Consider the following 24,200-nt stretch of genomic DNA (forward strand, 5'->3'; position numbering starts at 1 on the left):
ACACACACACACACACACACACCATGATATTCAGCCATTAATACCCACTACACACACACACACACACACACACACACACACCATGATATTCAGTCATTCATAACCACTACACACACACACACACACACACACACACCATGATATTCAGCCATTCATAACCACTACACAAAAACCATGATATTCAGCCATTCATAACCACTACACACACCATGATATTCAGCCATTCATACCCACTACACACACACACACACACACACACACACACACACACACACACACACACACACACACCATGATATTCAGCCATTCATACCCATTCCATACGCCATGATAATCCTTCATTCGTAACCATTCAATAAACCGTGATAATCATTCATTCATACTCATTCAAGTTGTGTGTGCTTTATCAATGGATAATGAACACAGAAAAGTCATCTTCTTGTCTGAGTTATAATGTAATGTTTGTAGTAAATATGGCACGTTAAATTCATAAATTATGAATGTTTATAAAATATCTCAAACTAAGTAGCCAGAACGCAATCTAATGGAAAAGCATTGCAACTATTACATTTAATATATACATATACATAATAAAAAAGATAAAAGACCTCTCAAAGTATCAAAATATATCCATTGAAAGCAGCCTTGGCCATTAAACCCTTATTTCACTCTTTCAGCTGTAAATCAACTGCCATTCTTCATAATTAACTGGGTTCAATAAACACACCTTGGCATAGAGGCACTCCTTATCAGCTTAATGGAGGCGAAGATAATAGCAGAGCCATAGGTGACTGAGGAAATATTCCAGCCATTAGGGCTTGTGGATTCACGGCTCGGGCGTCAGACATTCGAGGAGAAGCGCATAATAAATGTATGTATCCTTTCTCATTCAAAAATTAATTGTGTACTTTACTGGCTTTAGAACGGAATCTAGCATAAACAAATACTATTAAGAAACAGGTATTTCTTTACTACAGTTTGATAGGTATTTGAACAGTAACTAGGACATTCTGCTATCTGTGTTGTTAAGAGAGCGAACATGAAGGAATCCTCTAACCTCTCGACAACAACAGAGAGTGAAGGTGAGCACCTAAACAGTTAAATACAATCATATATATATCTATCTATATATATATATATATATATATATATATATATATAAGAGCTGTTCAATGTCAATCTAATGTTTGTATTTAATTTCTTATTTCCAGAAAAGAACAATGGGTAAGTTTTGAGGCTGGCCTGATGCTATCAATGTTAATCTTGAATTGTTAGATGATCTCCAGCCTTCTTTTTTCTCATCATGCAACAGGAAGAACAGCCCAGCAGCGAGTGTTGGATTCTTTGAGCTGGTAAACACCTGCTGATGCTCTGTTCCTTCTTGTTGACTGTGCCTAAGCCTTACTTTGTCACTATGAAATGAACAATATGATGCCGGTTTCTAAAAGGTTATTCTGCCGGTAGTTCCGGTTCGCCTCCCGGCAGGACTCGGTGATGATGGTGGTGGGGGGTGTGTGCGCCCTGTTGCACGGCGCTGCCTCCCCGCTCATGCTGCTGGTGTATGGCATGATGACCGACACCTTCGTGGCCTACGAGCTGGAGGTCCAGGAGCTGGCCGACCCCAATAAGACATGCCAGAACAACACCATATGGTGGATCAACCAATCCATATACGTGACGCCAGAGAACACCACCATGGACTGTGGGTGAGTTGAGAGTGTTTTCTTATGGAAAAAAAACACATTCCTGTATTTGTTCTACTTTGATGCCTCTTGTGCCAGGGTGGACATCGAGACACAGATGACCATGTTTGCATATTACTATATTGGAATTGGATTAGGTGTGCTGATCCTCAGCTATTTCCAAGTAAGTATTTCCTCTTTGGACACTATGGACTCAGTATGGACAAATGAATCAGTGCGAAAACTTCATGAATCCTCATCACTCTGCTATTGGGATCCAGATCGCTCTCTGGGTTTCTGCTGCTGCAAGACAAGTCCAGAGAATCAGGAAAACTTACTTCAGAAAAGTCATGAGAATGGAGATCGGCTGGTTTGACTGCAACTCAGTGGGGGAACTGAACACAAGGATATCTGAGTGAGTATTTACACACGTATATATATATAGGACTTTCTCGTTATGGGAATGTAAAACAACACACGTACCCTTTTGGTTCCTCTCAGTGACATCAACAAGATCAACAACGCCATCGCTGACCAGGTGTCCATCTTCATCGAGAGGATCTCCACCTTCGTGTTCGGCTTCATGGTGGGCTTCATCGGGGGCTGGAAGTTAACCGTGGTGGTCATCGCTGTGAGCCCACTGATCGGCCTGGCAGCCGGGCTCATGGCCATGGTTAGAGAGCTTCCTTCATACTGTAACCAGACTAAACACTAGTTAACCCTATCCCTAACCCTAACCCTAACCCTAACACCCCCCCCACCCCGAAGGCGGTGGCCAGACTGACAGGCAGGGAGCTGGCGGCTTACGCTAAAGCCGGAGCCGTGGCCGACGAGGTCCTCTCGGCCATCAGGACCGTGGCGGCCTTCGGAGGGGAAGACAAGGAAGTGGAAAGGTATTGAGTCGGGTCAATCTACTGACTAACCCTAACCATGGAACAGGGTTATCCCTAACCATAACCATGGAACAGGGTTAACCCTAACCATGGAGCAGGGTTAACCCAAACCCTAACTATAGAACAGGGTTAACCCAAACCTTAACCATGGAACAGGGTTAACCCTAACCCTAACCATGGAACAGGGTTAACCCTAACCCAACACAGACAAGGGTTAATCCTAACCCAACACAAAGGTCTTAACCCACATTCCTTCCAAGGCAGGTCAGGGTTAACCCTAACCCTAACCCTAACCCTTGACCCAAACACTCCTTCCAGGGCAGGTCAGAAGTGCAATAGATGTGGTGGGCAATGGGCAGATATCTTTTGGAATTGTATTGTAATATTTAGTATTAGTATAAGCTACACGTGAACCTCCTAAAATAGCGCCTTTTAATTGGTTTGCTATCTCAGGATTTGGGCCAATATCCCATGATTGAGATCTCAAACTCAGGATATTGTTTTTATCGCAAAATGTCGTCTCGTCACGCAAATAAAAACAATTAAACCGCTAATAAAAACAAATAAATCCCGGCAAAACATGTTATCTTGTGTTATCGTGTTCACATGTAGTTTATACTAAAACAATTATTCACCTCATGCTCCGTGAATAGTGGGGAATAGCCCTCAAGACCGAAGGTCGAGGGGGCTATTCCCCACTATTCATAAATATGGTATGATAGTGTTAGCATAAAAATCTCAACAAAAATCTGTGTGTGCTTGTGTGTGTATGTGTGTGTGTGTGTGTGTGTGTGTGTGTGTGTGTGTGTGTGTGTGTGTGTGTGTGTGTGTGTGTGTGTGTGTGTGTGTGTGTGCGTTTCTGTTACTGTTATGTAACGTTTATGTAACGTGTAACATGGCTGTCGGTTGGGAAGGTATGACAGGAACCTGGAAGAGGCTCAGAGCTGGGGTGTGAAGAAAGGCAGCATCATCGGGGTTTTCCAGGGCTACTTGTGGTGCATCATCTTCCTCTGCTACGCCTTGGCCTTCTGGTACGGATCTAAGCTGGTCATCGAGACCAAGGAGCTGTCTCCTGGTACTCTTATCCAGGTAAACATCCAGACACTTTTTTTGCCCTAAAGACAACCCTTAGCAAGTAGGTCCGATTAGCGACCGGGTTAAGGTTATCCCTTATAATAACCCTTAGCAAGTAGGTCAGATTAGGGACCGGGTTAAGGTTTGGGGGGATTGCCTATGAGTGATGCACTATGGTGGGGGCCCCCTGCAGGTGTTTTTCGGGGTGTTGATGGCAGCCATGAACCTGGGTCAGGCATCGCCCTGCTTGGAGGCCTTTGCTTGTGGTCGCGCTGCAGCCAGCACCATATTTGCAACCATAGACCGGGTAAAACCTTCTCTCTCGTCTGTCAATTATTGAGTTCAATCAAATCTAATTTATTAGTAATAATGACCTTAATAATAATATATATAGGTTTTTGTGGATTAAATCGTATTAAACCGCTGTTCCTGTGGTTACTTTCACAGGAACCGGAAATTGACTGTTTCTCAGAGGAGGGTCATAAGCTGGACAGAGTCACTGGTGACATTGAGTTCCATGATGTCAGCTTTCACTACCCATCTCGACCGGACGTCACGGTAACTCTACGATGGCATCACTCTGGGTACCTGGCTGGAGGGAGGATTTGATGCCATGGGCTTAATCAGGCTTGGCCGTGATAATGTGTATTAAATGATACAGATTTCTATGTATTATATGATATTATTTAGATATAGAGCTCCAGGACTGTAACGCAAGTGTTGTTCCATTCCTCGTCGGACTCTCGTCTCTGGTATTTCTACAACGAGACTCGTATTGGGGGTTATCTCAGCCAAGGTTGAGAATGAATTGGGGGGATGGAACTTTGGCTTTGACTCCCTCAAACACATGAACCACGACATGGAGGAGAAAGGGATTGTTGGCGGCGAATGTCTCCCGCTTGAGCCCCGCTGAGGGACCACCGCCGGAGGCGGAGGTTCCTAAGACCGGCAACGATCCCTTTCTCCTCCTTGTCGCGGTTCAGTCTACTTCACTTTGATGAGGACGTTGAAGAACCAGGAACGTCGGAGAACCCAACATAGTCGTTTGAGATTCATAATATCGGCTCACACAGCTTTTGGCCGTGATAATATATATTATATGATATATCTATGTAGGCTATATGATAATATTTAGATATAGAGCTCCAGGACTCCCGTGTGTTCTAGAATATTTACAGAACACGGCTAAATGCTGTGTGCGCCTCGCCATTGCGATACATCCACTGTAAACAGAGCGCATGGTACCGTGGCTGCAAGCTGCTCAGGGCCACACCCCCACCCTCCTCCTTGACCCGCCTCGCTCCTCCTCATTTGCATTATAGCTACAGACACCAAAACAGCGCATTTGGGGGAAGCTTAATGTGCGACTGGCTCGGAGTGGCTGTAACTCTGCACCACGGCTGAATTTCGGGAACGTCTTTGACCACTGTGTTAGTTGCCCACTAATACCTATATTAAAGAATACATAAAATAGCATGTCATGGGACCTTTAATAACGTGCACATATCTGGACTCAATTCACCATCAGGGTTTAAAAAAGTCTGCAGCTCAGACATTAGGCGGGAGCTTGGGTCCAAGATCTAAGGACATAGCCTGACCACGCCTACTCAGGGAAATACTAGACATAGATATTATACATGATACTATACATACCAATAGAATATTATGCGTTATATTATACATATGCCTAATACTCACGTGGTCATAAAATATCCCAGGGCACAGAGTAGGGGATTCCCCGGTGTCCTGGCTAAAACTGCCAGACCAGGCTCCTTCAATCTGGCCCCCTAATCATCCCCCTGTATAATTGGCTGATTCATTCATTCCCTCACTCTCCACCTCAAGCTGGTGCGTGGTGAGCGTTCTGGCGCTGATTGGCTGCCGTGTATCACCCAAGTGGGTGCTACACACTGGTGGTGGTTATGAGGTTACCCCCCCTTCACTGTAAAGCGCTTTGGGTGTCCAGAAAAGCACAGGTTCGTTCAACAATAAAATTAAAGAAAATGTTGTTTACAATATCATATTTACTTTAAGGGGATATCCTAAAGGATTAATGTGAAAACAGCTTAATGTGGCTAAATGACCTTAAAGAGGAACTGAACTGAAATTTGAAGTTTAGTTGATATAACAGATGTATTGTCTGCCTTCTCATTGGTACAATAACTAAAAAGGGCTGATCTTGCTAAAAGGGATTACAGTGAAAGGGGTGAAAGTGTTACAGGGTGCCACCATGTTGGATTTCAACAATCAGCTACGTCACTGGCATGGTAACCTACTCCTACTCTGTGGCTCTAGCAGCCATAGCAGGTAAGGAGTCAGGCTTTGAGGCTCGCTGAAATGGCTATGGAGAAGCAAACAACCAGGTCTACAGGAGGATCATCTTATTGCATTGCCCCTGGCTGCAGTAATGAATTATATAGGGCCAAGGCAGCTGGGGTAATCATACATTTCCACAGGCTACCTTTGAATAGGAAACCAGCCCTTAATACATGGCTGGCAGCCTTAAAACTGACTAACCCTCTGATGTCAATCAGCCATGTCAATCTCCACAAGCTAGCACTCCGACCATAAAGTGTATACTATAGACCAGGGGTGCCCAACCAGTCGATCGCGGTCTACCAGTAGACCGCCGATAGATCCCAAGTCGACCGCGAGGGGTGAAAATAAATAAATAAATTGCGCGGGACATATACGCGCGGTAGCGCATGCGCTGTCAACAGTAGTTGAAAGCCGTCAACAGTAGTTACGCAGTCCTAAACGTTGGCATGGCTGAGGGGAAACGAGTTAAGACCTACCATTTTCACCCTGAGTGGGAGGAAGATGAAAAGACGCCGTGTGCAGACGGAATGAAACCCCCACTGACGTCCGTAGGTCCCCCCCCCTGAGCTTTATGAGGCTTAATGACATTAAATCAAAATTTGAAAATCCATCCTTTAAACAGTAATTATAGAATATAAGGGATACTATGATGTTGATTTCAAGTCTAAATTAAAGGGATCGAAGAAATATGGCAATTTTCCCTTTTAATAATTAATTGAACCGAATCTGCATAATGCAGCTTATTGTAGCTTAATGGCCTTTAACTGATTCAAGAAACCTGAAAAGCCTTTCAAGGACCCCTCATGGTATGCTTCTACATACTCCAAAAAGATGGTAGGAAACTGTTTATATACAGTATTCCAAAATCGAATATATAGTAAATTGCCTCGGAACTAGGAAAAATTATTGTAAACTACTACTTACTATATAATGTGAGTAAAGGACCTAAAATCAAGTCAGTATTAGTACTAGAGTGGCTAGTAACAGTAGTCAAGGTACAGTAACTCTATCATAGAATAGTGGCTAGTAGTAGTCAAGGTAACTCTTTATTAGCGTAGTGGGTAACTATGTATCTGTACAGTCTTACCCATTCTTGCTCCTTAATGACCTGTCTCTGTACTGTCTAACCCCCACCTGCTCCTTAATGACATGTATCTTAACTGTCTAACCCATACCTACTCTATAATGACCTGTCTCTGTACTGTCTAACCCCTACCTGCTCCTTTGTGACCTGTCTCTGTACTTTCTTCCCCATACCTGCTCCTTAATGACCTGTCTCTGTACTGTCTAACCCCTACCTGCTCCTTAACGACCTGTCTCTGTACTGTCTATCCCCTACCTGCTCTTGAATTACCTGTCTCGGTACTGTCTAACCCCTACCTGCTCCTTAATGACCTGTCTCTGTACTGTGTAACCCCTACCTGCTCCTTAATGACCTGTCTCTGTACTGTCTAACCCCTACCTGCTCCTTAATGACCTGTCTCTGTACTGTCTAACCCCTACCTGCTCCTTAATGACCTGTGTCTGTGATCTCTAACCCTTACCTGCTCCTTAATGACCTGTCTCTGTAGTGCCTAACCCCTACCTGCTCCTGAATGTCATGGTACTACAATTATTTGGAGGACACTAGGGTGTCCTTCCAAAAGTTATTGAAGGACACCCCTATGTCCTTAATTGGAGGAAACTAGTGTTTGGGTTAACCGCTTTGGGAGTGAGATTTCCTTAATTATTTTTGTATTTCCAGATTCTAGACCATCTGAGCATGGTCATTAAAGCCGGGCAGAACACGGCCTTTGTTGGCCCTAGTGGCTCTGGGAAGAGCACCACTGTCCAGCTCATCCAACGCTTCTACAACCCCAAGGAAGGAAAGGTAAGAGTTGGGCAAATACAAGTTAAAGCCTCCAATACATAACAAACGACCGTTTGTTCTTTTCTGGTCTCCAAAATGGCACTCAGTAAGCCACAACACCTCTAAGGGCACCTGAGGGGTATTCCATCAACCAAGCTAAAGGCAAAGCCGGGCTTATTTTGCTTAGCTACTTTCAGCTAGAGTTGCATTCCATTAAAGTGACTTAAGGGAATCTCCGCTAGTTATCCATTGGCAACTTATCCGACCAAACTAACCTGGTCGGTACCAGGCTAACTGTCAGGCTTACTTAATCGGTGTTTCAGAGAAGTTCCATCCATCGGCAACAAGTGTACCATCAGAAGGTCCCGCCAAGCCTAGTCTTCACGATTTTGTCCTAAATGTACATATATGAAGTACAAACAGCGTATATTTAGCTTAATACTACTTATGCATTCAACAGATCTGTGATTTTATTTGCCAGATAGCCTCCCTGTATTTATTAATGGTTACGATGTTCCCTTTTTGAGTTATTATATGCTTGTAATCCTCATAGACCTCCACAAGCAGCTTCAGTTCACCCCTGGAAAAGATCCCGCTCGGTCCTTTTCTGACATTTGATCCATGATTCAGCCTTCACGGTTCTGGTTACATTTCTCGTGAGCATGCGTGATCCGCGATAACGTAAGCCTGGCTTGAGCTAACCTGAGCAAGGCGAGGCTGAACTGCGTTGATGGAATGGCTTTAGCCTCAAGTGGAAGTTGGCGTTAGTTCTAACCGGGCTTAATAAACTAAGTGCCGCCTTCGTTAGCGACTTTGATGTAATAGCCCTCTGGTCTTCTTATAACCCAAGGTTCTATCAGCGATTCTAGGCCTAAACATAAATGATCACATTCATCTGATCTTTCCTCACGATCCGCTAGCTGCCTGCCCAATAAGCAGGCCGTCAAAAAACGTGTCTCTGTAGGCAGCCTATGCTCCGAGATCGTACAAAAAAACAAATGGTAGCCTACTACCAACCACTGAAAAATAAAATAAATAGTGTTGTGTATTGACTGTTTAAGTTTGTCGCTCCTGGGATGCGGTCACGCCCTCTTTTATGCTACGTGCTGACGTTGTTGTATGTGCCTTCTCTGAGTTCAATACTAAAGCAGTGCATATCAAATGCTCACAGTCTCGTGTCCTTATTAGTTGTTGTACTGAGTATGATATCCTAGTATATAACAAAACTGTCTACGAGGTAATGCGTTCTCACGCTGTGTTATTCTCAGAGGAAAGTCCGAGGAGGGACGTCTTTTCAGCGGATATATGGCGCGAACGGGTGGCTGGCTGTGTGAGGCTACTAGCTACTGCAGGGTGAACGGAAACAGAGGACTGAGCTGCGGCGGGAAATAAGGAATGTCCGTAACAAAGAGACCGGCAGTGAAGAGACGCAGGAAGGAAAGTAAAATATAAAAAAATAATAATAAAGAATGGCGGCTCTGATTGGACATGTCGGACCATTTGAGGAAAACACTGAACCATGGAATTCATACAACGAAAGGTTTGGATATTTTGTGCTTGCTAACAACATTGCAGATTATGTTGTGGTGCCCACATTTTTGAGTGTTATGGGATACAAAACATTCAACTTGCTGCGCAGTCTAGTACAACCTGCCATGCCAGGGGATTTGTCCTATGAGGAAACAGCGACAATATTGAGAAATCACTACTCCCCTAAGCCACTGGTGATCGCAGAGAGGTTCAGATTCCACAAAAGAAACCAAGAAGAGGAAGAATCAGTTTCACAGTGCGTAGCTGTACTGAAACGATTATCAGAACATTGTGATTTTGGAGTTTCAGTCAATGACGCCGTACGTGACAGATTGAAAATGAAAAAGACCCAGGCACACAAACAGAATACAGAGACAAAGAGAAGTGGCTTCCAAAGAAACAAGAAAAAACAAGTGGAGAAGATGGAACATAAACAGGATGAGCAGAGCTACTCAGATTCTGATGATGAAGATACAGTGCATGTTTTAGCTGTTACAGACGGGGATGATGGATACTGGGTCACACCACTGTTGGAAAACAAACCAGTATGGATGTAAGTGGACACTGGTACCCGGATTTATATGGTATCGGATGCTGTTTACAAGGAGAAGCTGCAGCACCTTACTCTTCGGGAGACAAAGTTGAAACTAAGGACCTACACGGGTGAGCCTGTCCCTGTGTTAGGAGTTGTGGATGTAACAGTGGAACAAAGCGCAAAGAAAAAGACTCTTCCACTGTACATCATTCAAGGAAACCGTCCAGCGTTACTAGGCCGCAGGTGGCTCGAAAAGCTCAGACTTAACTGGCAAGAAGTGTTTCAGGTCAGTGATGGTGACACAAGTCACTTAAAGGAGATCTTGGAAAAACAGTTTTTGATGAAGAACTCGGCAGCATGAAAGACAGTTACGGTTAAGCTCACAGTAAACCAGGGACCACACCGAGGGGTCTCAAAGCTAGACCTGTCTCATATGCCATCAAACCCAAAGTAGAAAAATAACTAGACATATTAGTCAATAGTGGGGTCATGGAACCAGTGAGCACAAGTGAATGGGCTACACCAATTGTTCCAGTAATGAAAAAGGACGGAACCCCAAGGATCTGTGGTGATTTTAAAGTAACAGTTAACCCCTTTTTGATTGCTGAACAGAATCCTTTACCCCTCATAGACGACCTCTTTGCTGGTTTGGCTGGAGGGAAGAAGTTTAGTAAAATAGACTTATGTCAGGCATATCTCCAGATGCACGTGGATCCAGAGTCACAGGAACTACTTACCGTGGTAACACACAAAGGCCTCTACAGATACCGGTGGCTCCCTTTTGGGATCACATCTGCTCAAGCACTGTTCCAAAGAGCAATGGACCAAATTCTGAGTGGGCTACCAGGGGTGCAATGCTACCTGGATGACCTGCTTATCACAGGACCAGATGAACAGTCACACTTAAGGAATCTGGATGCTACATTGCAAAGGTTGGAGGAATATGGTCTGAGGGTCAGGAAAAACAAGTGTACGTTTTTCCAACCTTCCGTCGAGTACCTGGGGCATGTAATCAATAGCACTTCACAAGGCACCATCAAAGGTGAAGGCTATTGTGGACGCTCCATCCCCAAAGAATGTGAGCCAGTTGAGATAATTACTTGCGCTGCTGACATACTATGCAAAGTTTGTGCCTAACCTTTCAAATAGACTGAAGCCACTACATGAGCTCCTAAACAAAACCAAGACATGGAAGTGGACAGACAAATGTGAGGCAGCATTCAAAGGTGTGAAAACAACCATCTCTCAATCAGAGGCCCTCACCTACTTTGACCCCACATTACCACTTCAACTAGCATGTGATGCCTCACCCTATGGTGTTGATTCAGTGGTGTCACACATCATGCCATCAGTAGAAGAGAGACCGATTGCTTTTGCATCAAGGACAGTGAGCAAGGCAGAATCAAATTATGCACAGATTGAGCGGGAAGCATTATCTATAGTATTTGGAGTGAAGAAATTCCATCAGTATCTTTTCGGGAGAAAATTCACTCTACTGATGGACCACCGGCCTCTCACCTCTATTTTTGGTCCTCACAGTGGCCTCCTGTCACTGGCAGCTAGCCGTATGCAGCAGTGGGCCCTGCTACTGTCGGCCCACCAGTATGACATCAAGTACAGGAAGTCGGACCTGCACGGCAATGCTGACGGACTCTCTGCTCCGGTAACCTCAGCTCATGTGAATAAACACACGCACACTGACCCGGTCATGTCTGAGGTTCTGGATATGGTGACTTTTGGGAGGGGAGGAGAGATGTCACTAAGGTTAAAGCCTTACCCGGTGAGGAAAAACGAGCTGTCAGTCCAGTCTGGATGCCTGTTGTGGGGCTATCGGGTCATCATTCCACCGCCATTGAGAGAGAAAGTGCTCAACGAGCTCCATTCAGGACACTGTGGTGTGGGGCGAATTAAAGAAATTGCACACAGTTATTTCTGGTGGCCAGGCCTTGATGCAGCTATAGAGGATAAAGCGAAGTCCTGCGGTGCCTGCCAGAAAGTGAGGAACCTCCCGCACCTGGCTCCCTTACGTCCATGGGACTGGCCTGAAGAACCATGGCAAAGAGTCCACATAGACTTTGCGGGACCACTAGAGAATCACATGTTTTTAGTGGTAGTCGACGCTCACAGCAAATGGCCTGAGGTGGTTGTCATGAAGAGTACCTCCTCAGAGAAGACCATCGAAGAGCTAAGCTCTATCTTCAGTCGCTTTGGATTACCACAACAGCCCGTAAGTGATAATGGCCCTCAGCTAGTGTCTGAAGAGTTCAGGATATTTATGGAAGAGAATGGTATTCAACATATCAAGTCTGCGCCTTATCACCCTGCTCAAACGGGCTTGCGGAGAGATTTGTACAGACAATGAAGCAGGCTTTAAGGTTAGGGTTAGGGTTAGGGTTAAGGTTAGGGTTAGGGTTAGGCTCTAAGGTCCTCTCACAGTACCCAGTCCCTCAACCGGCATCTCAGTGCGTTCCTGCTGTCATACCGGAACACACCTCATGCTACTACAAAAGTGTCCCCTGCCTCAGCTATGTTCAAGAGACAACTCCGCACCCGACTCGACCTACTGAGACCTAAAAAGACAAAAGAGGTTGGACACCTTAACCAGAGAGCTCAAGTTGAGCGACGAGGCAAAGCAAAGCTTCATAGTTTTACACCCAGAGACAGGGTTCTCACCCGGAACTACACCAAAGGTGTGAAGTGGATACCGGCGACAGTTGTGACACAAACAGGTCCTGTGTCATATACAGTGGAAACCGATGACCAAATCGTTTGGAAAAGACACCTCGATCAACTGCTCCACACTACTGGTCGCCTTGACGGCTCACTTGAGCCCATTGTTCCGGAGCTGGTGGCCTAACCCATCACCTGAAGAACCCCTGCAACAACCTTCGGAGATGAACACTGTTTCAGACAGACCTACTCTGGTGCTGACCCCAGACAACCTGTCCCCGAAACCTGGGCCCATGGCGTCCTCACCTCAAGAAAATGTGATAGACTTACCTACAGGTCATACTTACCCCAAAAGAAACAGACCACCTCCTGATAGACTGACATTGTAGTTTAGAGACTAACCCTCAACATTGGGGCAGAATAATCCCCAGGGTTCAGTCTGGGAATTAAGGTTGTCTACCCACTTAGCATGTGTTCAGGCTTTGGTTCCGTAATAATAATAACTTATTGAACTTGTTACTTTGGAAATGCAGATACTTTGTTTTAGAGAGAATGATGTTTTTGATTTTATAAGGTTACATCAGAAGTAAATGGGGAGGGATATGTTGTGTATTGACTGTTTAAGTTTGTCCCTCCTGGGACGCGGCCACACCCTCTCTTACACTACGTGCTGACGTTGTTGTGTGTGCCTTCTCTGAGTTCAATACTAAAGCAGTGCATATCAAATGCTCACGGTCTCGTTTCCTTATTAGTTGTTGCACTGACTGAGTAGGATATCCTAGTATACAACAAATAGTATTCCAACCAATCACCGACAAGGGGTGGGTGTTGCAGGGTTTTGCGCTGCGCTCATGATAGTTTTTACTGGATGCACGAGACACGAAGGGAGGGGCGAGCTGGCTCTGTTTGTTTGGGTTCTCGCTTCAAACACCAACAGAAGTGACATCGCTAATACAAACTTTAAGGCCCTTCATTGCTTATATTATTAATTTGATTAGTAATGTAACTTTATCTTTGATTTGTTGTTGTTGTTGTTGTTGTTGTTGTTGTTGTTGTTGTTGTTGTTGTTGCGTTTGTTCCCTTATGGAACAGTTTATTTTGTAATTTTAGCACAAAATTACTGTTTGAATAAAGTTTGATTCATGATAAAAAAAAAACCTGAGGCCAACGTGGGACTGTTGTGATATCAGGTGACCCTGGACGGCCATGACGTTCGGGGTCTGAACATCCAGTGGCTTCGCTCGCTGATCGGCGTGGTGGAGCAGGAGCCCACGTTGTTCGCTACTACCATCGCTGAGAACATCCGCCTGGGCCGGCCGGAGGTCTCCATGGAAGACATCACCGCTGCAGCCAGAGAAGCCAACGCATACGACTTCATCATGGGCCTGCCACAGGTAGAAGACCACCACAGGAATCTACTCACTTGAAATCTGAAATATGTCTAATACAGACTAGTTGTTAGCAGGATAGTCCAGTGGTTAGTCTAGTGGTTAGTCTAGTTGCTAGTCTAGTGGTTAGACTAGTGGTTAGCAGGATAGTATATTGGTTAGTCTAGTGGTTAGCAGGCTAGTCTCATGGTTAGACTAGTGGTTAGCAGGGCCGGGTTTGGGTTTAGGTTCAGGGTTAAAGCCCAAGCGTCCTTGAAATAGATGCCTAATCCCTTTACTTCATGGTTTACGTTTTACGTAAACCATGTACCAATGTAATCAATCTTTACATTATCTGTTTTTTACTGAACGTCGTATTTCAGAAGTTCGACACCCTGGTTGGGGAAGGGGGGGGGCAGATGAGCGGGGGGCAGAAGCAGAGGATCGCCATCGCCCGGGCGCTGGTCCGGAGGCCCCGCATCCTGCTGCTGGACATGGCAACCTCCGCCCTGGACAACCACAGCGAGGCGGTGGTCCAGAAGGCCCTCGATACGGTCAGTAGGGCAGTAGGGCAGTAGAGGGCAGTAGGGTACATCTGATACAGTCAGGACCCCAGGAGGGCAGTAGGGCAGTAGGGTACATCTGATAGAACCAGGAACCCTGGAGGACAGTAGGGCAGTAGGGTATATCTGATAGAACCAGGACCCCTGGAGGGCAGTAGGGCAGTAGAGGGCAGTAGGGCAGTAGAGGGCAGTAGGGCAGTAGGGCAGTAGAGGGCAGTGGGGCAGTTGGGCAGTAGAGGGCAGTAGGGCAGTAGAGGGCAGTAGGGCAGTAGAGGGCAGTAGGGCAGTAGGGCAGTAGGGTACATCTGATACAGTCAGGACCCCTGGAGGGCAGTAGGGCAGTAGGGGGCAGTAGAGGGCAGTAGGGGGCAGTAGAGGGCAGTAGGGCAGTAGAGGGCAGTAGGGGGCAGTAGAGGGCAGTAGGGCAGTAGAGGGCAGTAGGGCAGGAGGGCAGTAGGGGGCAGTAGAGGGCAGTAGGGCAGCAGAGGGCAGTAGAGGGCAGTAGGGCAGTAGGGCAGTAGGGCAGTAGAGGGCAGTAGGGGAGTAGAGGGCAGTAGGGCTGGAGGGCAGTAGGGGGCAGTAGAGGGCAGTAGGGCAGTAGAGGGCAGTAGGGCAGTAGGGGGCAGTAGGGCAGTAGGGGGCAGTAGAGGGCAGTAGGGCAGTAGGGCGGTAGAGGGCAGTAGGGGGCGGGAGGGCAGTAGGGCAGTAGGGGGCAGTAGGGCAGTAGAGGGCAGTAGGGCAGTAGGGGGCAGTAGAGGGCATTAGGGCAGGAGGGCAGTAGGGCAGTAGGGGGCAGTAGAGGGCAGTAGGGTACATCTGCTATGGAAGAGTCCCAGAGAACATGACCTCTGATGTCCACAGGCGCGTCGAGGACGGACCACCATCTCGATCGCCCACCGCCTGTCCACTGTGAGGAGCGCAGACGTCATCATTGGGTTCGAGCACGGCCGAGCGGTGGAGCATGGGACCCACAGCCAGCTCCTAGAGAGACAGGGGGTCTACTTCACCCTGGTCACCCTGCAGGACCAGGGGCCCCCACACAAAGCACCTGCTGGTACGCAAGGTGGGAGGCATGACAGAGGAGGGATTTGACTCCCAGCACATTGGGTTTGAACCCAACGTCCTAAGGTTGATACTGGGTTTGAACCCAGTATCAACCTTTAGGCCTCCCTGAGAATGAACCCAGCGTATTCATATATTCATTTATTTAAAATCTCTTCACATAGATTCATGTCATCTGTCACCCATTGTTATGAATAGGGTTAGGATAGTAGATATAATATAGTAAATATAATATTGTTATGATAGTAAATACAAATAGGCACGCACAATTATTTAGTGTTTGAACGGGTCTTCTTCTTTTTATGTGCCTTTTCTAGAATCAATTGAGACCGGATTTGATTCTAGGGAAAGGGGATTTAGCCGTGGAAGTTATAATACCAGTTCAAGGTATTTTTCCATCATCACATATCACCAGTCACATAAGAAAGTGTCTCATGGAATAATGGAAATGATGAACACTACTATTTAACTACTAACTAACTGACCAACCACTAACTACTTTTATTAATATACCTCCCTCAGGAACTCCGTTCGTCTTCGATCTCATACCCAGTTGTCCAACAACTCCATCCCTGATGCGATCAGCGGCAGCCTCCAGCTCCAGTCCACTGGCCGGATGGAGGAGGTCAAGTACCTTCGTGTTCATTTTGTCACCAAAACCTCAAATGGTCTCAACTTCAGCTTTACTTCAGGGGCAGGATTCTGATCCCAGCCAAAGGTTTTCTGTTCGATCCCTTATGTCGGCAGTCTCCTTATAAGCGTCCCTGAGCCTGATGACCCCTGACCCCTTCCTGCTGGTTCATGGCTCTTGAATGCGTTCTTCTCTACTCTGTGTGAGCAGCCCGGTGAGAAGGCTCCAGAGCAGCTTGTGGAGCCGGCCCCCGTGCTGCGGGTCCTCAGGTACAACCGTCCAGAGTGGCCTTACATGCTGCTGGGGTCCCTGGGGGCCGCGGTCAACGGCTCCGTCAACCCCATCTACGCTATACTCTTCAGTCAGATCCTGGGGGTCAGCATGTGTATTTCAATCCTTTGTACCTTTTGCCATAGCTACCAGGGCTAGCATAGGACTGCTACTAGGGCTAGCATAGGACTGCTACCAGGGCTAGCATAGGACTGCTACCAGGGCTAGCATTGGACTGCTACTAGGGCTAGCATAGGACTGCTACCAGGGCTAGCATAGAACCGCTTCTAGGGCTAGCATACGACCGCTACCAGGGCTAGCATACGACCGCTACCAGGGCTAGCATACGTCCGCTACCATGGCAAGCACACGACTGCTATCAGGTCTAGCAAACGACCGCTACGAGGGTTAGCATAGGACCGCTACCAGGGCTAGCATACAACCGCTACCAGGGCTAGCATACGTCCGCTACCAAGGCTAGCATACGACTGCTACCAGGGCTAGCATACGACCGCTATGAGGGCTAGCATAGGACCGCTACCAGGGCTAGCATAGGACCGCTACCAGGGCTAGCATAGGACCGCTACAAAGGCTAACATACGACTGCTACCAGGGCTAGCATAGGACCGCTACAAGAGCTAGCATAGGACCGCTACCAGGGCTAGCATAGGACCACTACGAAGGCTTGCATAGGGCCGCTAGGAGGGCTAGCACAGGACTGCTACGAGGGCTAGCATAGGACCGCTACCAGGGCTAGCACAGGACCGCTACGAGGACTAGCATAGGACCGCTACCAGGGCTAGCATAGGACCTCAGCAACTCCACAAGGGTTAGCATACGACCGCTATGAGGGTTAGCATAGGATCACTGAGGGTATGCATTGGACCACAAGGTTGCTACAAGGGTTAGCACAAGTCCTCATGGTCGCTACAAGGGCTAGTATAGAACCACAGGGTCACCAGAAGGGTTCACTTAGGACCGCTAGTTTGCTACGAGGGGTAGCATAAGACCGCAGGTTTGCTGAAGGGGTTAGCTTAGGACCGTAACCGCTAACAGTTTTGTATATTGTAACATAAAAAGATGAAACACTCTCTTTTATAATGTTACGGTAGCAAAGGTTATGGTAACTGTTTCCTTTTCAATTTCCATTTGATTAATAATTTGTACATTAACACAGGGTCACCGCCGGTTCAACGAAATGGGTTAAAATTAAGTCACACAGCACAGGTGTTGGTTGTGGTATTTACAATGGTATAGTAGTTAAGGTCATGGTACATAGTAGTCAAAGCTTTTAACAAAAGTATAGTAGTAAGCGGTAAGTTAGGTAAATCCCTTAACAATCAAAACAAGATGAAGAGCAAACAATAAACAAGAGCAAATATAGCCTGGAGGGAACACTAGGTCTTATCCCAGTTGCATCAACTATCTCTCTTAATTTCGCAGACGTTCGCCATGCAAGACCTGATCCAACAGCGGGAGCAGATCGATGGAATATGCATCCTGTTCTGCATTGTGGCGTTAGTCAGCTTCTTCTCCCAGTTTTTACAGGTTAGCCCGACTTTCCTTAACCCTACTATACTAGCCACACAATAACGTCAAATGGAACATATGTTTAGATATTCCACATGCACATACAAATGACCCAACCCACATATCCCTCTCTTCTAGTTGAGTAAACCACACCGATGTATGCCTGCATTCAGCTTTAGACTCAAAGTGGACTGTACCTATCGGAGCCATTTACTCATCTAACACCTGGAATGGAAATGTCGATCAACTCACTTAAAAAGCCAAAGATTGGCAAACCAAAGCTGTAATATTTCCAAACGTCACCGCATGGTGTGTGGGAGAGTGTTAGGGTTAGGGCTAACCCTAACTAGGGCTAACCCTAGGGTTAGGGTTAGGGCTATCCCTAACTCTAACCCTAATCCACCAGGGGTTAGGGTTAGGGTAAGGGCTAACCCTAACTCTACCCTAACCCACCAGGGTTTAGGGTTAGGGTAAGGGCTATCCCTTACTCTAACCCTAACCCACCAGGGGTTAGGGTTAGCGTTAGGGCTATCCCTAACTCTACCCTAACCCACCAGGGGTACGCCTTCGCTAAGTCCGGGGAGCTCCTGACCAGGCGCCTGAGGAGGGCCGGGTTCCAGGCCATGCTGAGGCAGGAGGTGGGCTGGTTCGATGACCCCGGGAACAGCCCTGGTGCCCTGACCACCCGGCTGGCCACGGACGCCTCCATGGTGCAGGGGGTGAGCTGCTGCTGTTCACTCATTAGGCTCAACCACAGAGAAGAACACATTCATAGTCTACAGCATTTCGGGCTGCATAGTAGGCTGCACTAATCTAGAATCATTCTACTTGGATTCATTATGTAGCAGTTTTATGTTTGCACTGTGAGCTGCTTCAATAATGACCAAGTTCAAATACAGAGATTAAAGAGGATTATCCCAACACAATTCTTGCTTGTGTTGCAATTGTAAATTGTAATTCCACTTTGAGTATTGAAAGCCTGATATAGCCTATATTTTTTAGATAAAGAAATTGGTTGAAAAGTCCATAAAATCTAGATAAAAATGTTCTGAAGCCTTCCCCCTATTGACAGATGTATGCATCAAAACATAAACCAATTCTATGTTTTTTAGATTCCAATACTATTGTGTACACATATCAAAGGTACACTTTTACATAGAGTTTGCAATGTTAGATGTGCAAAATGTTGAGGTTTTATTTCTGCAGGCAACAGGATCTCAGATTGGTATGATCGTGAATTCATTGACCAACATCGGAGCGTCCTTCATCATCGCCTTCTACTTCAGCTGGAAGTTGACTTTAGTGGTCATGTGCTTCCTGCCTCTCATCGGCCTGTCTGGGGTCTTCCAGGCCAAGATGTTGACCGGCTTCGCAACCGAGGACAAGAAGGCAATGGAGGCCGCGGGTCAGGTGGGCAAGGTCCACGCACCTCATGTGATGTTAATGCGCATCATGATACATGAATATCTTTCACCATATAGGAATATAAATCATGTGATATAAATATCTATCATGATGCATGACTATATATCATGATATATGAATATAAAGCCTGTGAAATGAATATATCATGATATATTCATATTTATCATGTTACGTATATGTCATGTGATGATATATATATATATCATGATATATGACTATTTATCAAATTGTGTGATATTAATATATATCATGCTATATGAGTATATAGCATAATATATTAGTGTATATATACCATGCTAATACTCATATAGCATGATATATACACGTCATCTCATCACACTCGTACTATATATCATCATGATATATGACTATATGATGATGATATATAGTACGAGTGTATATGATGATGATATATGAGTGTATATATCATGATATATGAATGTATATATCATGATATATGAATATTTATCATGCTAAATTAATATATATAGCATGATATATGAGGATGAATGTGATACATGACTATAAATCACGGTATATGAGTTTAAATATCATTAGATTTGCAATGACACTTTTATCTAAAGCGACTTACAAAGTACATTTGTCAGAAGAAGGTGAAACAGCATTATTGCTGTCGATACATATCATGATGTATGAATGTATATATCACGATATATGAGTGTATACATCACAATGTATGGGTGTGTACATATAGGATATAGTTAATCAAGCAGCATATGAATAAAACGACAATGAAGGTGTCTGGAGAGGCGCTGTCCAACATCCGGACCATCGCAGGCTTGTCTCAGGAAAGCGCCTTTGTGGCGTCGTACGAGCAGCAGCTGGAGGCGCCGTACCACTCCGCCCTGAGGAAGGCCAACGTCTACGGCGTCTGCTTCGGCTTCGCCCAGTGTGTCATCTTCATGGCGTACGCTGCGTCCTTCAGATACGGGGGCTATCTGGTCACCGCTGAAGGCCTGCACTACATCGTGGTGTTCAGGTCTGTGTTGAAAGCATATCTCGGTTTGTCGTTAAGCTGAACCAAACCAACGTCTAGCGCTCAGCCCTCTCTTCTCTGTGCAGGGTGATTTCAGCCGTGGTGATCAGCGGCACTGCTCTGGGAAAGGCTTCCTCCTTCACTCCAGATTACGCCAAAGCTAAGATCGCCGCTGGCCACTTTTTCAAACTACTTGACCGGGTTCCCACCATCAGCACTAGCCCCTCCCATGGAGAGAAGTGGGTAGGTGACCCTAAACAATCAAACGCAAGTGACTTAAGCCTGTCAACATTGAAACGTCATTCGCTATTGGCTTACACCCGTCTCCCATATCTAGGACAACTTTAAAGGGGAGGTGGAGTTCCGAGACTGTAAATTCACCTATCCCACTCGGCCAGATGTCCAGGTCCTGAACGGACTGGTGGTGTCCGTTAAGCCCGGTCAGACTCTGGCCTTTGTGGGCAGCAGTGGCTGTGGGAAAAGCACAAGCGTTCAGCTGCTGGAGAGGTTCTACGACCCAGACGCAGGCCAAGTGGTTTGTTGACTCGTACTTCAAGAAATAATTTTTATTGTGATTTTGATTGTGTTTAGCCTCAACCTCGCCTTGGATGAATGACAAAAATGATGCTGAATTTGGTAAATGAGTAAACTCATAAACAAAAACTGATAATATTATAGCATGAATACTGATTTAATTTCCAGTTGATAGACGGCCGGCCCTCCTGGAGTGTCAATGTGGCGTTTCTCAGAGCCCAGATGGGCGTGGTGTCCCAGGAGCCCGTGTTGTTTGACTGCAGCATAGCAGAGAACATCCAGTATGGAGATAACCTGCGCAATGCTAGCATGGAAGAGATTGTCAACGCTTCAAAGAAAGCTTTTCTCCATGACTTTGTGATGACTCTTCCAGATGTAAGTTATCGATTTACAAACAACACACATATACATCCATCCCTATGACTTCCCGTCCTGTCAAGAGAATATACTCTCAGCCCAAACTGAGGTCTGCTGTTTCTAATGACGTCTCAAATGGTCTCCCCTGAATGGGCAGAAATATGAGACTCAGGTGGGTGCGCAGGGATCCCAGCTTTCCAGAGGACAGAAGCAACGTATCGCCATCGCCAGAGCCATCCTCAGGAACCCAAAGATCCTCCTACTGGATGAGGCCACATCTGCTCTGGACACAGAGAGCGAGAAGGTACCCAGACTCGCTTCACCTACCAGGTTAAGACGTTAAAGCTGCTGGAGGTTCACTTCTAGAGTTGTAAAAGAGAGAGCAGTAGAGACAGTATTTCAAGCTAATCAAATAAAAGGCCCCTCTCTCCCTCACTCTCCCCACCCTCCATTCATATCTTCGCTATTCATTCACATGTGATTGACGGGCAAGATGGATTACCTGAACAAATCAGAGAAGAGATGCCCTGATTGGTCAGAAATGACCCTGGGTGCGGTCTGAAATCGAAATGGTCTCATCCAGAGGCGGCGCAGCCCAGAGGCACCGGCCGTCCTCCCGTCTCACTCACTGGTAGCACACGGGTGGCTAGGCCATTGCTAACCAATTATAACCAAACTCTAGCTGTTCAATCTTACCTGCTCCTTTAATAATACTAGTGTGTGTGTGTGTGTGTGTGTGTGTGTGTGTGTTTGTATGTATATATATATATCTTTTAGATATAATAGCTCTTACATCTTACCTACAGCCCCTTTCATGTATTACTACAAGTAGCATGTGATGTCGTGGTATCCCTGTTGCTGCATTAAAGCATCATTACATCATGAAGTCTAGCTACCACATCAGGTTAGAGGAAGTGTGTGATAGGATTAATAATAACAAGCTGGGATCTCTCAGACTGTGCAGGATGCTTTGGACCAGGCTAGGAGAGGCCGGACATGCCTGGTCATCGCCCACAGACTGTCCACCATCCAGTCTGCTGACATCATCGCCGTCATGGCCCAGGGCGTGATCATAGAGAAGGGCACCCATGATGAGCTCATGGCCAGGAAGGGGGCTTATTACAGTCTGGTCACCACCGGAGCTCCAATCAGCTAGTCGCTGTGGCTAACCCAGACCCACAGTCACGGTAGAGTGGTTATAGCCTCGTCACATTCTAACTTGAAATGTCAATGTTTACTATATGTGTCACAGATCTCACTTTTAATTTGTATTTACTGCTAATGAAGACATTTATATATAAAGTATAGAAACAAAATTATCAAAGAAGACTCTGTTTCAATACATCATTCTATTGTGTTTGAGTGCGTTAATGAACTGATGTCCGCTGAGCCTGATTTGGTCTGGAGACAAACTGAGTGTAAACAGGATTGATACAAGACCTGCAGGTCCACTGGTAGCCTAGCAACCCACACAAACCAGCATTTGTGCATTTGCATACATTGCACACACACACACACACACACACACACACACACACACACACACACACACACACACACACACACACACACACACACACACACACACACACACACACACACACACACACACATTGATAACACACACACATTGATAACACACACACATAAGATTGTGTTATGTGAAGTAACACAATCTACTGATGGTGTTGGAGAACCTGCTATATACACTCTATGTTCTACTGATGGTGTTGGAGAACCTGCTATATACACTCTATGTTATACTGATGGTGTTGGAGAACCTGCTATATACACTCTATGTTCTACTGATGGTGTTGGAGAACCTGCTATATATACTCTATGTACTACTGTTGGTGTTGGAGAACCTGCTATATACACTCTATGTTCTACTGATGGAGTTGGAGAACCTGCTATATACACTCTATGTTCTACTGATGGAGTTGGAGAACCTGCTATATACACTCTATGTTCTACTGATGGTGTTGGAGAACCTGCTATATACACTCTATGTTCTACTAATGGTGTTGGAGAACCTGCTATATACACTCTATGTTCTACCGATGGTGTTGGAGAACCTGCTGTATACACTCTATGTTCTACTGATGGTGTTGGAGAACCTTCTATATACACTCTGTTCTAACCCTTACTCCAGTTGAGGAGCCTTAGAATCCGGTTTTCCGTGGAGCTGGGCTGGTTACCCTGCTTACCCGGTAACCGTTTACCGGGTAACCTGGTGACTTGGTTACCCAGACAGTAACCTGGTTACCCTGGTGACCTGGTTACCTTAGTTACCTGGTTACCTGGTTACCCTGGTTACCCTGGTTACCTGGTTATCCTGGTGACCTGGTGACCTGGTTACCCTGGTGACCTGGTGACCTGGTTACCTTGGTTACCTGGTTACCTGGTTACCCGCCCTTTCAGGCATCTTTGAAGCCTCTTTGATTTGCGAACCGATCCAAACAACAAAACCTGAACAACATCAACTTAAACAATATAGTTGGAGCCAGAAGGAACATCCAGAATAATACTTTAACTGATAGAAATCCAAAAATTGTAGGCAGCTTTCCAATAAATACCAGCCGTTTCATTTATGAACCCAACTGTAAATACCCAGCACCATAAAGAGTTCACAGTAAGATAGACATTAAGCATTCCACAGGCCATGATTTTCTTACTTACAAATGAGTCTTCAGATACCAGGAATAGTGTTCCCACATTAAAGCGAGTGATTTAAAATCTATTAATATCATAATTAGTGAATATAGCAACATGATTTCGCTATATTCACCACAAGGTGGCAGGCATTCCTAACAATGAAAAAAGCATTACATTTTCGTTACGTTGTGGGCATTGTATGGTGTTTGTTTCTATTTTTATAAAACCAAAAATATAATACAATGTCGTTTATAATC

The 24,200-nt window shown here is 45.8% G+C and overlaps 1 protein-coding gene across 3 annotated transcripts; it reads left to right on the forward strand.

Moving 5' to 3' along the window:
• The first annotated feature begins 795 nt into the window (after window positions 1-795).
• On the forward strand, window positions 796-22,615 carry abcb11a (ATP-binding cassette, sub-family B (MDR/TAP), member 11a). 3 transcript variants are annotated; one of them, XM_060040749.1, is made up of 28 exons: window positions 796-871; window positions 978-1,082; window positions 1,212-1,224; window positions 1,313-1,352; window positions 1,465-1,706; window positions 1,782-1,866; window positions 1,964-2,097; window positions 2,184-2,355; window positions 2,451-2,575; window positions 3,490-3,664; window positions 3,843-3,956; window positions 4,097-4,207; window positions 7,713-7,838; window positions 13,743-13,946; window positions 14,303-14,473; window positions 15,344-15,545; window positions 15,862-15,931; window positions 16,067-16,169; window positions 16,386-16,550; window positions 17,889-17,993; window positions 18,533-18,694; window positions 19,182-19,385; window positions 20,159-20,400; window positions 20,484-20,640; window positions 20,735-20,932; window positions 21,100-21,306; window positions 21,446-21,592; window positions 22,244-22,615. In XM_060040749.1, exons 2-28 carry the CDS (start codon window positions 1,040-1,042, stop codon window positions 22,442-22,444), a joined length of 3,918 nt encoding a protein of 1,305 aa, XP_059896732.1. In that variant the 5' UTR covers window positions 796-871; window positions 978-1,039; the 3' UTR covers window positions 22,445-22,615. The 3 variants fall into 3 exon arrangements, with proteins under 3 accessions (XP_059896732.1, XP_059896733.1, XP_059896734.1); XM_060040750.1 differs by having other exon boundaries at window positions 15,344-15,536; XM_060040751.1 differs by having other exon boundaries at window positions 2,184-2,268.
• Window positions 22,616-24,200: the final 1,585 nt, after the last annotated feature.

Source organism: Gadus macrocephalus, chromosome 20, assembly GCF_031168955.1.
Source record: "Gadus macrocephalus chromosome 20, ASM3116895v1".
Classification (NCBI taxonomy): domain Eukaryota; kingdom Metazoa; phylum Chordata; class Actinopteri; order Gadiformes; family Gadidae; genus Gadus; species Gadus macrocephalus.

Bases quoted from the DNA above. Each gene is read 5' to 3' on its own strand.
- abcb11a (XM_060040749.1), top strand. From the start codon at position 1,040: ATGAAGGAATCCTCTAACCTCTCGACAACAACAGAGAGTGAAG. The intron at 1,867-1,963 runs GTAAGTATTTCC...ATTGGGATCCAG, and splicing joins TGATCCTCAGCTATTTCCAA to ATCGCTCTCTGGGTTTCTGC. The intron at 20,933-21,099 runs GTTTGTTGACTC...TTTAATTTCCAG, and splicing joins ACCCAGACGCAGGCCAAGTG to TTGATAGACGGCCGGCCCTC.